Here is a 17431-nt window from a genome sequence, read left to right as displayed (position 1 = left end):
ATTTTATACCTTGGAATCCAAAATTATTTGGCAGGTCCTGAGCAAGGTAATATCCACTCTGTGTTGGCTCTGTGGAGCAATATAAAATTGCCTGAAACGTATTTTCTTGCTCACATTATATCAAACAGCCCCTAACTAGGAGCTTTCTACACGCTGCAAAATATTGAGGCAGATTTAAAAATAATAATTTTGGCGTGCTTAGATATAATTACCATGCCTCAAATTACTAGACTAACCCACAATTTCTACAGATATTTTGGAAAGGAGGTAGAGCCAAATGAGCAGCGCTATTTATTAGTGAAACAGTTGATTTCCCCCCCCCCCCCCAACCAGTACAGGATCACTTCCTCTGTCATGTCTTCCTTGAAGAAATACGTCCCCGTATTTGCCCTATTAATACATATCTTACAGTGGTCAGAGCAAGGCCAGTCTCTGGAGAAGACAAACCTCGTGTTAGTGCCAGAACTCTAATAATAGGACTCCGTTAAAACAAACGCAAAGAAACCCTAGACAAAACGAGCCAAACTCCCGAGTATCCCCCCCACCTTTGGGAGATCGGATCTGTTTGGAGTAACACCTGGAACACCTTCCTGCCATTCAGTTTCAAGGTTTATCCATTGCTCCTACTTTTCATCGCGCTTCTCTGTTTACTCTTTTCAAATACTGAACGCAACCCTTTACCCTTTTATTAGTTTAGCCAAGTTGCTAAGTTTATTAGTATAGCTTATTCACACTCTAGCTGCTGAAGTCAATCCTTCCGGTCTCAGTTGTTCTCCTGCTCTTCTCTGAACTAAACCCAATTTCCTAACGCCTTCCTGATACAGAAAGGATTCCAACTCTGATCTTGCCACAAGCATAACAGCTTCCTTTTTGTCCAAAATCCACCCTGGCTTTGTTGCAAGCCCGTTTATTCTCTTCCCCACCTTTACCCCCAGGTCTTACCAGAAACCCCTATTTATCAGTTCTCTGCTTTCCAGCAAAAGTGTGCTTTCTGTTTTCAAGCATGTTTGTCATACCAACTTCAACATAGACTTCCACCTGTAACTGTTTCCCTTTTTTCTTCTATAAAACCAAATTAATTCATCTGTAGAAAGCCGTAAAGCCAATAAAAACTGTACTATATATTCTCAGTACAGCTTAACTACTTTCCTCCAATTCCTTACTCCTATGACAATTTTGGGATTTTTTTCCTCTTTTGAATTATCCCCCATACATATCCCCCATATTATCCCCCTGAAGATCATTCTAGTTTGGTCTATCCCAAACTTATGTACTAATCTTATTACTGCTGATTACATCCACAATAATGGAATAATCTGAAGGTTTCCTTAAAATGTTTCTTCCAAATTCTACACCAATCCTAAAACAAACAAATACTTACAGCTTCCAAGATGCACAATTCCCTTCCTCCTCCTTGACAGATATACTATGATTTATTTTTTCTTGTCATGCTTCAGTTTCAAAGTAATTTAAGACTGCTCATAACCAAGCTAATGAGAATTAAATTTTACTGTGAAATTTATGAAATAGTATCAAGATAGAGGTATAGTAAATAATTAGAAAGCAATATACATTTTTATAATATGATTTAAGAAGTGACCACCTCTGTCATAACTTCTGTTATAAAAACGGGTGCAATTTGTTGTTCAGGATCTCCCATTGCCTTGTACATTATGAAGAAGGCAAGAGAATGAACACTCTGCATGCCTGTAAAAAAATATCAAACATGCTGTTCAAGTTTATTCCTTTTCGGAATTGATTGGTCATTTAGTTTCCTCCCATCTGTCCCTTCTTTGTCCTGCAACTGTACATTTCTACTATAAAAATTTAGATACAGGGAAACTGATGCCGAATTATTTGGAATAAAATTACACTTAAATTCCACCAACCAGATTTCACCCTTTCCTCTCCTTTTATTCCAACCAGCTACACTAAATTTTAGATCCACAGAACCAGCTAGCTTTTCTATGGAATTCACAATGATGCATCTAGAAACACTCTTCGTTCAATCTACTGCAACTCTTCTGGCATCTACAACAATTCAGGACAAGATGTTCTAGAGCGTTTTCAGAGAACACAAGAGAACAAATGAATTTCAGAAATAAAGGGTTTTTTTATTTGTTTGTTTGTTTTTTAAGAAAATTTTGAAGATGGTCCTCTCCAAGCACCAACGTAGAGAGGAAATACTTATGAAATATTCTGAACTGCACAGAGTTTAAATTTGAATGATGTCTTCAGGAAACACTTCCATATGGGTAACTAGTTTAGTTTCTCCAGGTAGTTGCCCAGTATCTCCTTTTTAATGCAAGTGCAAATGAAAGACACTAATTCTCCAGCTCCTGTAGGTACAGTACACTAGTTTTGTTTGTTTCTTTACAGATGAAAGAAGAAATGAGGTTGGAAAATGAGGAATAAAGAGGGATTTCCGTCCTGTCCTTCTTCTGAGTATACTCTTATTTGACACCCTTCAATATCCCACTGCAGGCTGTATGAATTTCCAGACAGACATATCCCTCCTCATTCACTTCTTTGGCAACTCTACACTGGTAACTTCTTTATTACTGGGACTGTTGATTTGTAACTAGCATAACAGCATTTCAACTGAAGAGGATAAAAACAATTAAAAACTAGTATTTGTTATTAACAAGACAGATCAACAGCTCTACTTTGTACAATCTGCTTCCAGCCCCACACATTGTCTGCCGCTCCTTCCCCCACCTCTATTTCCCTCTTCCTGCCTCACCTCTTTCCCAACGCTCCCTCTTCTGCTCTAAAACTAGTGCCCCAGCTGCCGCCTCCTCTCTAAAGACCCTCAAAGACGCTTTCCATTCCAAGGTTGAAAGTGCTTCCCACTTGTATAAAACTGATAAAGCCTATTATTTTTAAATAAATCTCTTCTTGTTGGTTTAGGGACTTGTTTCTTATGTTCTTAGGGCATGTCTGAAGAAAAAACACTCTAAAATAAAACTCTCTCCCTATATTGATATATACAGACACGTTTGTTTCACCAGTTATGGTGTCTTTTCCATTTTCACTTAAAGTAAATTAAGATTAACTGGAAAAAGGTACTTAGCATCCAAACAGAACATTCACACATTAACTAGTTTACTTTAAATTTCCACCAACGAAATTATTCTGCAGAAAATTCCCCATGTAGACAAATACACATTCGTCCCCGTAAGACTCAATCTGACAAGACTAGGGAAAACTCCAGAATGCTTTCTCAGACGTTCTTCTCCCTACCATGCTTAGCAACTTTGCACAAACACCTTAAGTTGCTTTATGAAAATCCAGTGCGCTTCTAAGTGACATGCATAGGCCCTAACAGCAAAAAGGTGTCTGGCATCCAAAAAGAACATCCACCCATTAACTACTGCACTTTGAATTTCGACCAACCTAATTACTCTGCAGCAAACCTCCCATGTAGACACACTCATTCATACTCTCAAGGATATCAGTTTAGCCACAGCCAACTATTCCTATTCCTAGGCAGAATATTTCTTTTAATGAAGTCTGAGGAAACGCATTCAAGAAGAGGGAACAGAGGCTGCAACAGGGGAGGCATATGAAGGCCACACACAGTGGGCAGGAAGGGTCACAAACATTCAAGTTCACTTAGGAAATGAAGCATAAGTGAAAGTGGTTTGTAAAGCACAGTCTTAAAGTTGTGTTCATTAATAATTAACTGATAAATTCTCTACACCTCTGTTCCAACCCCTTACACCTTTCTTGTATCACTTCCTTCTTTGGTCAGTTAATCTCATTGCTTCTGTAATACTTGTGACAAGTACCCTGCCTCCCACTGCCATATAGCAAACACCAGTATCTGTATTCATGGAGGAATTTTCAGTTCATTAGATATCCTTCTAACTCATTATCTGATAAACTTATTTGAAAAACTAACATGAGTGAGAGTAAAAGGCGCGCTTTTGTTTGCTATAACACAAGTCACTTCAAAGGTGATGCCTTGGAAAGATGCTGTGTTTGGCAAAAAAGCTCCTTTTCAATAGCCCTTAATTTACTCAGTGCCATTCTGCCACACCGGACTACAAGGCACTCAGAGTGACAAGACAACTGCCTAATAAGGCCTCCTAAACTCTAAGCCTGTTATTGTCTTCTCTGGTTAAGTGAAAAACAGCTTTTATAGAGTTTAGAAAGCTGCATCTCAAGAGGTTCATTGCAGGGCTCAATGAAGCTGAAATATTTCACTTAAGTCAACACACTGGCCTCCAGTATCAGTCTTTTCCTTCCACACCTGACTCAGAAAAGATTGTGAAAATCATTTCAGCAGGCTTCAGCACCTGATGAAGAGATAAGACAAGTCATCCTTTATTTGGGGGGTGGAAGGAGGAAAGTAGTCTGTCCTATCACTTGGTGGTTCCCAAGTGCGGAGAACAACATACACAATTTCTCCATCCTGACACCGTCTTTCCTTTGTCTTCATCTGCTGTCACAGAATATAGGAGGCAGCAATCTATCCAGTTGTTTTTCCAAGTCACAGACAAGCAGGTCACATTCTTCATTTCTGAGTCACCACATGAGACCACTGTTAAGTGGTTCCTTTTCAGACTAATGTGTCTGTTGCCTTTAGCCAGGACTGCATATTTCACCCTTGAAACTTCATATAGAAACACACAGCCGCCTCCATCTTCAGACAAGCAGACTGTTCTTTTGGCTTCTATTCAAGTGCCTGCTCGTGCTTTAGTTCATAATTCTTCTCTTCAAAGGTGGCAGATCTCGGAACTCCATCTCCTCCATCCCAGAGACTCACATCCTTACATTGCTACACTGTATAGGTTGGACTTCCAAAGACATCTCAGCGTCACTGAGTGGATTCATATTTACAAATAGTTTTTAGACGTTTACTTAGACATTCAGACCCTATTACCCAGTGTCTGCGGACCAATCACTTTTAGTGGGACTTACGCTCCTAAATCATGTTGGGTGAGATCTTAAGCAGCATTTAGGAGATCTAAACAATTCTTCATATAAAAGGTTCTTCCAGCAACCCTTTGAATCCCTTTCTCTCTCAAGGGATTGTTAATACTAAACAAACAAAAAATTGAAAATTGCCTTGCCCTCATTTAACCAGAGTGTCACTAGGGCTAGAGCATGTGCTCAGCCCATCAGTAGCAGTAAGTTATAAAAATGGACTAATATCTGTGCCAGGTGAGATGTTTTCACATTTTCAGAAGGTAACACTAACAGAATGTTATTTTAACTGTAATTTGCTACAGGTCTTCATTCCAATCCTTCCACTTCTTGAAACATCTTACCAGTTCCATCATCTGCATCATTCTGACCAGTCTCCCAAATCTCAGATTTTGTCCCAAAGCCATCAGTGGCAGAAGACTCCGTATAGTCTGCAGGGTTAAATGTCCTAGAGTTTTAAAAGTTAAGAAATGGAAGAGAACACATGGGTCATTCAATGAACATAAGTGTCACGATTTTTAGCTGAAGTCGTATTAGATTTAACATCTTGATTTCCACATATATTCATTTTAGTCATTGGTTTTAAAAAGATATTTTTCTTCTATGAGCAGTCACTGATAAAAAAGGAGAAAAGAAGGAAGAAGAGAAAAAAAGTCAGGAGACTTTAAAAAAAAAATTACTGTAGAGAAACTGAACAAAAACAGGAATTCCTGAAAAAGCAGTAACAGCATATATACTCCTCCCACTCTCCTAAGGCATTAGCTTATATGCAAAACATTAAGCCTCTCTCAGCTGATTTCTCAGCAGACAGCTGACTGATGAGAAACCAGAATCATGTACTTTCAGAGCACCAGACTTCTGCAGGACAGCAGTTGGAACATTGGTAAGATTATTTCAGAAGCACTCCTGACACCAATCCAAAAACACAGATGCAGCTAGAAGATGAAAAAGGATTTTTGAAGAAAAAACACTTTTCAGTTTATAAGATAGAAGTGTGAAAAAGAAGGCTTATTAGAGAGGTAGAATGAGCCTTCTGTTCATCATGACACTACTGGTATTACATGAAATGTCACTGAGAGCAACACTGAGTAAATAAACATAGTGGAGGCTACACTTTTCTGAAGCAAATTCTTCTGACAGAATTGAAAAATCCTTAGAGCTGCTGAGTAACTTCTTTTGATTCTGTATTAGGGTACATGTATGTCCAAACACCTTAAAGCGTGAAACCTCAAAAACAAGGGAAAGTTTATAATCACTAGTGTTTCTGGTCTTAGTCAGGATTTGCACCTTCTACATTACACTGGAACAAATCTCTTCTTTAATTAACCTAGAACTATAAGCACCACGGAGAACTTTCAGCCTCCTAGGCACCTGTGAAACTTAATAACTCAATATGACTGTTACTGGTAGATACAGTCGAGTTAAGTTTGACACATGAACATTAAGTGAACTTACATTAGGTTTGTATAGGTGTGTCTAGTTACAAATACAGGCTTAAGACAAAAATATTCCATCATCTAACAGATCTGTGAATTTTTGCAACCATATTACTTTATCATACATACAGAGTTATTAATAGATACAATGGCAATTAATATTGCCACTGTGTTTGATCCTCCCCAAGATCTGTGCTCTGCATGTTTCTTACCCCATGCCTTGGGCTGAAAACCTCCCCGCTCCTCTCCCTCTGCCACGTCCAAAGCCTAGGAGAGAAAACACCATTTAACAGCAAGAGCAGAGAAGGACCCAATTGCTAGTCTGTCACATTAAAAAATGCTACGATTGAAGAAGAAAATTAGGATACATGTTTCAGTAGGACTTGAAACTTTTGGTATCTTTTCTGTATCTAGCGAAGTAGAAAATCAAACACTAAGAAAAGGATTTAACTAAAGCCTCATCCCAAACTAATATGTGACGTTGCTGCTGTTAAATTATTAGATATTATATGAAAATTTTTGTCTCCAATTTCTCACGCTGGCCTACAAGGCCCTAAAATCCCAGCCTACGTGTGTACCCTGATCTCTCAAGGAACTTCCTCTCACTCCTCGATTTTTCCAACTAAGACAAGTGTCAATATCCCATTTGTTTCTTTCTCTCTCTCAGATTCACTGTCCACCCCTACCTCCTGCACATTCTTCAAGCTGGTACCACACATTCCTTGCTTTTCCCCCTCAAGCCTAGTTACTGACATGAAAATTAAGGAATTCAAATTATTCAAACAACTCCCTTATCACCCCACAAAAACATTAGTTTCTGTTTAAGCACAGCAAAGTATTTCCTCACTGCCTCCAATTTTGATACCAGCCTCAGTTTACAAGCTTCTTGCTACAGTGAACGGCTTTATTTTTTTATGTTGCAGAGTGCCAATGAGGCATTAGAATTTTTGTATTACTTAACCATCCATAAAGCACACTTCTGCACAAATTTTTAGAAACTATTTCTTACGTGCAGTATATTTCTGCACAGACCTTTTTCCCTTTTTATGTTATCAATATCTGAGGCTATTCCAGTTTGTCATTTTTGTGGGGATTTTTTGTTTGTTTTGGCTTGTTTTTTGTGGTAAAAAAAAATACATCATTTTGCATTACAAAACAGGAGCAGGTCAAGAGCTACAAACAGAGAGCAAAAGTAATGATTATTTTAATGACGAAATTATACAGTAGTTGCAAGTCAGCAAGCAACTACAAGTTTACCAGAACACAAATGTTATCATTCTTAATCACCAAAACACTGCTTGTCCAAACATCAGAATTATCTAGGATGGACAGTTTGAATTTGGATCAAAACTACCCCTTATTTTCAGGGGACCACCTTAAATGAATAGGAGCAGTAGCTCCTGGACATGGTAAAACCAGTTTAAGAAGTTCCTGGTTTAATGACTTTCCTTTCCCTCTCCTCGCCACTCATTCTTATTCTTGCCCTAGTTCACTGTCCAAGTTTAAAAAGACATTTCTGAAGGACTAACTGTCTACTACCTGCGTTTTAAGGACTTCTCAGAAGCATCAAAATAGGAGGATAGCTTTACCCTCATTTAGATAAAAGATTTTACTTATATTTCTATGCAAGATGAACAACTGCTAGTTACAGGGAAACTGTGGGACTCCACAGAGGAAGGATTCCCATTCAGCAACACAGTGTTTTGGTGGGACAAGAACATGCAAGAACTGAGGTCTGACACTAGGCCAGGCTTGCTATGTCTACAATTTTCCCCTCTTTGCTCTCCTTTTCACAATTGGTTGTCAAGAGGACAGAGGTTAAGAAGGAGGTAACAACAGCTGCAGCTCAGACCCAGCAATCGGCAACGCTCTTCACCCAGCCCAGATGTAGAGATGCGTACTTTGTTCTGCTGTGAACGTCACAGCCCCAAACCGCACCGTACACAACCAGTGCTAACCAAGTCTCTGAGCCTTCCTAGTGGCCTACCTATTCTAGCCTTAGTTCTCTTCTCCCTCATCCATCTGAAATCCCCATTCTGGGAGGCTGATCTATGGCATAACAGGGTAGCAACACTCAGACACACGAAAGATAAAAGTCAGTGCACTCCAGATTACCATTCTACCCAGTAAATAATTCAAAAAGGTAGAACTGGCTAAACAAGTTTACTTGGGTACACTGCAGAAGCCTTCTACATAATAAATTTACTTCTTATAAACCACCTAGAAGTCTAAGTTTCTGGTGGAGACAACATGGTATCAGTTGCTACAGCTATCAATACAGCATTAAGCACCATTTATTAATAGTGCGCAGAATACAGGCCAACATTTTTCTGATCAAAACTCAGCTACAAGACAAATTAGGAGATGCAAACCACAGAAACAGTTGAGTGGAAATATTTGAGTGAAGCAGACATTAGGGATAGAAATACTGGCTGGAATAGCCAGCATGAAAGCACAAATCGGTTTTAGCAGAGGAGCTAAGCCTTCTCAGTCCCCAAAGTCTGAAAGAATAACCTTAGCATAGCAAACAGAAGATGAAGTTTTAGCAAGAGAGGCATATGTAAGATGTTGTTTCAGTGCCACTAGCCAACTTCTGTCTACCATCTCGGGCACAGTAAACTAGTGGCTAAAAGCAGCAATAAAGACCTCCAGCAATTCGAGTGCATTTTGACTATAAAGAAATAGGCCTGTTCGTGAAGTTCCATACACGGTCTTAGAAGACTATTAGCCAGCAAGGACTTGCCCACAAAAGATCACTTTGAAAGTTAATACTAAATTTACCAGAACTTGAATTTCAAGTGGATTCTCTTAACTTCATAAAGCTATGTCAATGTTTTCTGTCAAAACTGAAGTGCAACTCATTTAATTTAATCAGCAAGTGCAACAAAAAGCACCCCAATGAAGACCAAAGAGAAGTACCAGACCAGCGGTGTTAAAGAAAGCACTAAATCCAAAGCCAGAAAAGAAGCTTCCAAAGAATCAATTCAAAACATGGGACAGTGAGTACTCGCTACTGAAAGACTAACTTAACTTGGACAGGAAATCTCATGATCATGACACAAGGCTCCAGTGAGAAGGGCTGTTATTCTCTTTGCTGCAACTAGGTCACTAATATACTCTAAAATTCTCATGCTAAGAGAGTTATTCCTCTGATGGCAATATTAAAACATGGCCTTAAAATCTTAGAAGGCACAGCCTTACAGCTTACAGAGAAATTACAGTCATGAAGCAACTACAAATTCCCATGCTGTGTCTGCAGACTTTTAGTACTTTTTAACAGTGACTAAAAGGTCAGCGAACAAATGGCGCTTGACACAGAAATTCATGAGCAGGGAAACAAATTCTGAGCATGCAGTTCCACAGTAGCTTAAACCCATTTAAATCAGGGCTACTAAAATGGAAGCCATTCTCACCTGTGATCACCATTTCTGCCCCTTCCCTACACTGACAGTTTTGGCTCATACAACCAGTGAGTGAGCACAAAACGAATGTTGGAAAATGAAATGATTAGTTTACTGCTGGATCAACTCTTTGAATGAGTTCACTGTTTGTTAAATGCTAGTAAACCAACCACCCTTAAGCCAGTATAAGTCACCAGAAAACAGGCAAACCTGTTGTTCACTGCTGCCACGCAGTGAGCCAGATCACAGAACTTCCTAGGGTTAAAAGCAATCACTTTTTATTTTTGGCTGGGTTAGTTTTAAACTTAGATCAATGCTCTGATACAGTTCAAAGGCACCAGGGGACAGACAGGACCAATTCCAGCAGTAATGCTAGCTTCTGCTGCACAAAAGCATAACCTTAACACTACTCAAAAAAGATCTGTATCTATCTATAGCTTACTCGGATATATATCATAATGGCCAATGTTTCCAAATTTTTATTTTTTTTTTAAACTGTGGTAATTCACAATCAGTAATTCTTCTGTCAACATTTTTATCTGCCCACAAAAAGAGAACAAGCGACTTGACAGTAGCTCATTAAATCTTCCAGTGAGACTACAGGAATGGGTCTTCCTACAATTAATCAGCATATTGAGAACAAAACTAAACAACAGAGACATCACACACACAGTAAGATTACTGCCCTGCCTTTTAGAACCCCTCATAACATTCCTTCACATTCCCTTACACTTGGACCTAGAAGCAACAGCCTAAAATATCAAGGCAAGTATTGCTTACTCATTTCTGTTCCAGGAAATCAGGAGTGGGGAGCTAAGTTTAAAGCTGATTCTGTTTAACCTTCATGCTACTCCCCCTACCTGATACCATTATTTTAAATGATGAACTATTTAAAACGTGTTTTTGTTTCCTTTAGCATTTTAATTCTGTTCAACTGAGTATTGTATTTTTTCTTCCTGCTCTCCAGGATCCCTCCCTTTCTCTCACTCAGTCAAGCAGACTCACATTAGCTATCACTGGTTCAATTTACATTTTTATTTTCTGTCATAAATGCTACAGAAGTTAACACAGCCACATGCAGGCAGGTGGTGAGATTTCTCTGTTGCCAGGAAAACCCATCCGGAGTTCAGGACACTCATAATCACGCAACAAAGTCTTAACTCTGGTACCATCCATGCACGGAAAGAACTGTTCATCTGATTGAGAGCATTCCTTCCCCCAAAACAGAAAAACTACGTGGGAGCACAAGATGAATGTGTAGTACCACAACTTGAATGGGACTATCCCATTAAGTTAATAGCCTATTTAATGGAAAATCCAGTTAGCTTAACTTGCAGACCTAAACCCTTCCACTTTAACGCATACGCTTTATTTCAAAACTAAGATTTTCGCACTGAGAGGTTTAAATAGAAAAAGAGACTTTAAGGTTAAGAAAGAGGCCTATGAATAGCTGAAATGAAAAGGAAATGCAAACTGGAAAAGCAGGCAACACCCTAGATTTGTGTTTATCTCAGACTACACACACACTGAATTGAATAGCCTTAGTCTATGTTCTGAAAATGCAGAGCCAGCCATTCTCTTAGAAGTTGAGATGACAGAGGTCTAAACCTCCATAATACCCAAAATAAACACTGAAGTTATTTATCAACTCAGATCGCTTTTGTCTTATTAGTTGTTGTAAAGCTAAAAACATTAGATCCATTTTATATACTGCATGTACTCTAATAACCATTTTCAACAGCATGCGCAGAAATCTCTTTCAACTCTGAAGTCATGTTTAAAAGAAAAAAAAAATTTTTCTACTAAAGCAAAGTTCTGGTTAATCTCAAAAAAAAATCATATGAAACAGCCTCTTAACTAATGCAGAATCAACTACAGCAAAAATAAACAGACTTCAGCTTGTGACCTCTAGAACGTCTGTTCTACATTCATGTTTTAGAAAAACTAACATCCTTACTAGCTCTGGCAAAGCAAATCCAAAATATTTTTTGTGCCAACTGTCCTAAGCTTTTAAAACAAGAAAATGTTTAGACATGCAATTTTGGTTACAGAAGCTCCTTTTTTTTCCAAAGATAGTATACTTTTTAATCTAAAAAAGTTAAAAAGACACCACAGAACACAGCAGATTTGCTGCACTAGTCAGAAACATACAAAAACAGCAAGCCGCTCTACTTTCTTGTACATCCAAAAAGAGAGTTTGAAAGGCTCCTTGTCAGGTAGCTGAGATCCAAAATTAAAACCTAATGTTTTCCCTTTCATTTTTGTTTCTGTTTTGCCAGAAAAAAAATTCCCTGTCAGCATCCACACTTTTGTCATGCACACATTGCTCTGGAAGAAGGTGAAGAGAAGAAGGAGGGAGTTTAAGAACAGAAGCAAAACTGACAGATCCATTCTCACTTTGCAAATCAGGCTAATTGCTACACACGAATCTAACAGCTCTATGCTGAATCAAGACCAAAAGTTCATCTACCTGCTATCCCGCCACCAGCTATGGCCAATTAGATGTCTAGGGAAGAGCACAGGAGCTGAAAGCATAGTGCACACCCCCTGGACACTCTCCTGGTCTTCAACCATTTGTGGCCCAAAGAGTTCCTGAGCCAGAGACAATTAATTTACATGCTTCACAACCCTCAGTGGTTTTCGGTATTTTAGGATGACCTTGACCAGTCTCTCCTTGTGTAAATTTTCAGCACCCACAATGTCTTATTGAAAGGAGTCCACCGGTTATCTACACGTGTGAAGAACCACCTCCTTTAGCTCACTTGGAACCTGTAACCTACTATCTTCATTTAATATCCCCTCATTCTCCTACTTGCAGGGAGGGATCTGACTGATTTCCCCACAGAACCTTCTCCACAAAAACTTTACAGATCTCTATCACACACCCACGCAGCCTTCTCTTTAGCAGGCTGAGAAGTCCTAGCCTACTTATTCCTCACATGCCATAAATGTAATGTTTCCAATCTCTTTACAAGCCTTTTCTAGTTCTACCACATCTTTTCCAAGATGAGGTGGAGGACAGTGGGAGAACCAGACCTGCACTTAAAATTAAGGATGTGGGAACAGTACAAAATGGCAGCATAAGAAAGACTGTGTCTGCAAATCATGTTAATTTTAATCACCTGCAAAGTCATGTACAAACACAACTAAGGAAATGTTTTTAGAACTGAAGATTATAATGTAAACATCTTTCTCCATACTTCCTTCAATAGATTCCACTTGAGATGGTTATGATCCATTGCAATACTGACGCACAAATATAACCACTTTAATGCAGTTACTATCAATCACCACTATAGTATTTTTAATGGCTAAATTAAGCTCATTCAAGAAATTCAGTTCTGAAAATGAAAGACAAGAAAGCCATTGTTAAAAAAAATAAAATAAAAAAATAAAGACTCCTTTCCAAACCAAAGTTTACACCCTCTGTTTAGCAAGTAGAGATTAAGGGCTGAGGAGAAGAGCAATTCCAGCTGGGGTGTGTCCTGAAACACAGCCGGTGATGTGCTTTTGCTTTCTATTAATCAGGCAATAATCCATATCTGCTTCAAACCCCTGATCTCTTGCATGCCAGCAGCAGTGTTACTTGCACACTGTAAACCTCTTATCCTATAAATTCGCAAGGAACATCACACAGTTGTTAACAAAAGATCTACTGGATAATGAAGTAAGCGCCTACAGCACTAAGGCTGAACTTCTCAGTATCAAGCATTTTTCCTGCTAAGTAGCACACTATCACCACAGTCAATCCCATTTCTGCTATTTTCAGTGCATGTCACATTTCTTTAAATTAGGTTGTTCTACAATGAAGCAGTAACACAATGGCCCAACAAATCATCCCCTAGAAAGCAGCCAGCAAGATTACTCCAGCCTGAGAAGGCAGCTTAAAATAGAGAGACGGGAGTGCATTGTTCAGATATTAACTGTTCCCTAATTTTATATCTGATGCCTAGATTCCTGAACGCACACAGCATGAAACATTTCTAAAGAAAGGGATCACCAGAAACCTATTTACTTTCAGCTGGAGAATTTTATGCCTGTATTTGACTATTCTATGTAACAGCAAAGTACAACAACTGAACAAATATAGCAGGAAACCTTTTTTTTTTATTCCTACTAATATCCGAAGAAAAAGTCACGTGTCCCTGTAACAGAGAAGTGAATTAAAAAGCTTTACACAATTCCCTGCAGATTTCAAGGGCTGGCATTATAAAATCAAATTAGGTATTTACTGCCACAGAACACACACACTTGTAATATAATGATCCAGGAGCTGTTCAAAGTGTTTATCACAAACAGTTGAGAACAATTCATTAAAATACTTTGTTCACATGAACGTACAGTCTAAAATATTTGGTAGGGAGATACAGAAATACTATATATGCTAACACAGCGAACAGAAATTGGTTGAAGTTGTTGCTGTTCCTTCAGTAAGATATGTCAGTTTGAGATTGATGATTAAGGGCCTTGGCTTGAGACATATGATATTTATCTAGAGAGCTACAGTGCTAACAAGGAAAAGAGTGTATTTTGGTTCCTAAAGTTAAAAACCAAAAAAAAATAGACTGAACTTGAAATTAACCTCTGGAACATACTTCAGTTATGCCCAACAACTTAAAGAAAATCCTACCTTTAAATTTTTAGTTTGAGTATAAAGAATTATTTTCTAAAAAAAAAAAAAAAAAAAATTGAAATCTTTAAACTCCATCTATTTATAGTGTTAACATACCAAAAACTAGCAGTGAGTTATACCACACCCTCCTCTGCAAAGCTACCTCTCTACACACACCATTTGGTATCTGCTGATTCACATGCCCAACCGAGTCATATTCTGACAACCCTCTGAAAGCTGCAAGTCTTTGCATCTTCCGAGTCCCTCAAGAAGCCGAGCTGGAGACACTGAAGTTGGAAATGCCCGATTACTGGATGCTCCCAAGAGAACAGAAGAGTCCTTTGAAGGTAGAAAGTTTTTTTTTTTTCCTTAAGTCAGGTGTTATTTATTAAGTGCATTAGCTCTGTCAGGCACATTACCACTTTACCTCATTTAACAGCCCCTTCCCCTTACAACCTGTACAGCACCCAGATTACCCATTTCCCTTCCTCTCACTCTAAGAAAAACAAGCCTCTTTCCACTCAACCCTGTGAAAATCCAAACTGACTAAGCACCCCTTGATTCCACATCAAACCCATAATCAACCTCTTTCGTGTCTCTTCTGTAGGATAAAATTGGAATTGTACCTATGCCTTCCTATAGTATTCTCCTTCCACAACTCTCCTTATCCACTCTTCCACACCACTTTCCCTCTCTCACAAAAAAGCCTCGAAGGTGGCCAACACTCTCTTACGGGGTACTGAAAAAAGACTGTAATCCTGACAATGACATCCATCCCAAAGAAACAGCACAAGTACGCATCAAATCCCTCCCCAAGAGCCCTACAGAGGAATCTTGTACTCTCCCGCTGTCAAGGTACATCTTGAGGTGCACTCCCAGTCACAGCAGGCTCGCAGTTCTCGATCTGCGAAAGCAGCTCGCCAAAGCCAAAGCACACCAGCCTACTACACATGAAATTACCATAAAGGTGATTTATGTCTTTTTTTTTTTTTTTAAGTCACCCTGATACCAAATAATGAAAAGGGGGGTGGGGTGGAGGAACCTAAATTAAAGGTGGCTAAAGTGCTTATGGAATCAAAGAACAACTAACAAATGCTTAAAAAGCAGCTTTTAATTAAAGAAGATGGAGTTCCATTTCAGGAAATGAAAACAGTGTTAGTCCCACACCAATGCCACCACCTCACCTCTCCCACGGCCACGTTTCCCGCGGTCTGAAGGCCTGTCCCCTTGGTTGTTGTCCACTCCATTCTCTTCAGCTCTAACTGTGGAGAGAGGAGAGCTTAAAAGAGGCTTTAGCGACTCACACATGAGACAATATAACCAGCTGCTTAACCTGAACCCCAGAAGAAAAAGCAAGATTTTCAAAGCAGGATAACAGTCAACACATCTCAGTCACCCCCCGCTTCCTTGGGGGTCTAGCTACAAGCAATTACATTTACTTTGCACTAAACAAAGTACGAAGCAAAATATCTCATAGAAGGAAAATGTCCTTCAGCATACATACTGGTGTTTGTTTTTTGTTTTTTAAGTTACAATTTGCACTACACTGTTAATCAATCAGGGCCTCACCTCTCTAAAAAAGCAGGAACTAAAGCTGGCCTCACACCATGCTTCCTTGATAATGTGCTGGTTGGTAACAGTGAAAGAATAAGAGAAACAAATGCACAGACTCTTCTCCTGACTACCCATACCACATCCCTATACAACCAGGGAAACTTAAAAGAACTCTCCTCTCCATTTAAATTTGAGAGAGAGGGAAGATAACTAGCAGGTGAGGTGTTAGAAAAGCACTGCAACTTATATTCTGCGGAAAACTCCCGGGCAAGTCCTCTGAGAAAGATGGCTCACTCCCTGATGGAAAATAATGACTGACCACTTACAACATTACTGAGAATTTTGTACTGCACAGCTTGTCCTAATTGCAGCAACAAAACCATAAATACTTGCACATAAAGGTGGGAAGAGAGTATCTCAAGATTTGGTAACCATTTGAAAGTCTTTAATTCCAGTTTAAGAAAAAAGCCAAGCAGCATCTGGCTCTTGCAGAAGTTTTTTTCCCACCCCCCAACCCCAGCTTTGGTTTTGATGCATTTGATTTCTATTTGTTCCAAATGCCGCTGCAAGTTTCATTAATATTTTTTCCTAACTTAATATTAATCTATTCTGTAAAGATTCATGACGTCTTCGTTGTTACAATATTCAAGTACCTTCCAACCATAAATTAAAGAAGCTGGCTAATGCTGTAAACTGTTTTCCTGCTTGCAGGGAGAAGTTCAGTTTCTTTTTTTCTTTTTTCATTTCCATTTCTCTGCTCACGTATCAGTGGTTTATAAGGCCCTCATAGGCAATATATACAGCTTAGGTATTACTGATAAAACAACTTAGATAAAAAGGAAATACATACCCAATGGTGATCTAACATGATGCTACCTAACTTGGAAAACATCAGTCCTCTTTTGGACAATGTATTATTGTACCTGTATAAACTGTAGCAAATTTTTAAATGTTTCAATTCACAAAGAACTTTCTCTGTTGTTGTAGAAACTCACCTTTGGCTGGCTTATGTGAGTAATATATGCTAGAGATTAATAATGATCCCAGTCTTTTCATTCCCCTTATGAGAAGATGAGAACATCTTCAGGTTCTCCCACTCATAAAAGGAGATGGAGTCAAAGCTGGATAATTTTTTCATTAAAAGAAACAAAAAAGTGTATCAGCTGTGCAGTGACATATTTGCTCTCAAGCAGTCTTACAAAGACTCAGTTCTAAAACTTATATAAAAGAACAGCAATTTGCACAAGATCAATTAATCAAAAAGGACAGAAGTTTAATTTAAACTGAGTTTGTCTCTGAAAAATATATACACATACCATCCCAAAAACAAGTCACGTAGATAGATCAAGCATACCTGTCGCACAAGCAACAGGTTATAATCACTTCAGCACTGAGCTATAGCTCTGATGGACTTTATTCCATTAAGTGTTCCCTCTCAACTCAACCAGTTTCAGCTGCAAGAAAAGTGTCTGAATCTTTAAAAATTAACCCCTGTA

The 17431-nt window shown here is 38.8% G+C and overlaps 1 protein-coding gene across 8 annotated transcripts in view; it reads right to left on the bottom strand.

The window, feature by feature from the left end:
• The window catches only part of UBAP2 (ubiquitin associated protein 2), an 81719-nt gene that overhangs the window by 29636 nt on the left and 34652 nt on the right, over nucleotides 1-17431 (bottom strand). For 4 of the 8 annotated variants that reach the window (XM_026083715.1, XM_026083712.1, XM_026083713.1 and 1 more), the window contains 4 exons: nucleotides 15566-15643; nucleotides 6581-6635; nucleotides 5277-5380; nucleotides 10-69 (listed from right to left, as the gene is read on the bottom strand). In XM_026083715.1, the coding sequence (XP_025939500.1) occupies nucleotides 10-69; nucleotides 5277-5380; nucleotides 6581-6635; nucleotides 15566-15643 (297 nt within the window). Of the gene's footprint in view, nucleotides 1-9; nucleotides 70-5276; nucleotides 5381-6580; nucleotides 6636-15565; nucleotides 15644-16930; nucleotides 17057-17431 lie in introns of all 8 variants that reach the window. The other 4 variants (XM_026083716.1, XM_026083719.1, XM_026083718.1 and 1 more) reach the window with 3 other exon arrangements.

The sequence above is a fragment of the Apteryx rowi genome, unplaced genomic scaffold (assembly GCF_003343035.1).
Source record: "Apteryx rowi isolate R43461 unplaced genomic scaffold, aptRow1 scaffold_612, whole genome shotgun sequence".
NCBI lineage: Eukaryota > Metazoa > Chordata > Aves > Apterygiformes > Apterygidae > Apteryx > Apteryx rowi.
This window is presented reverse-complemented; position numbering and strand designations above follow the sequence as displayed.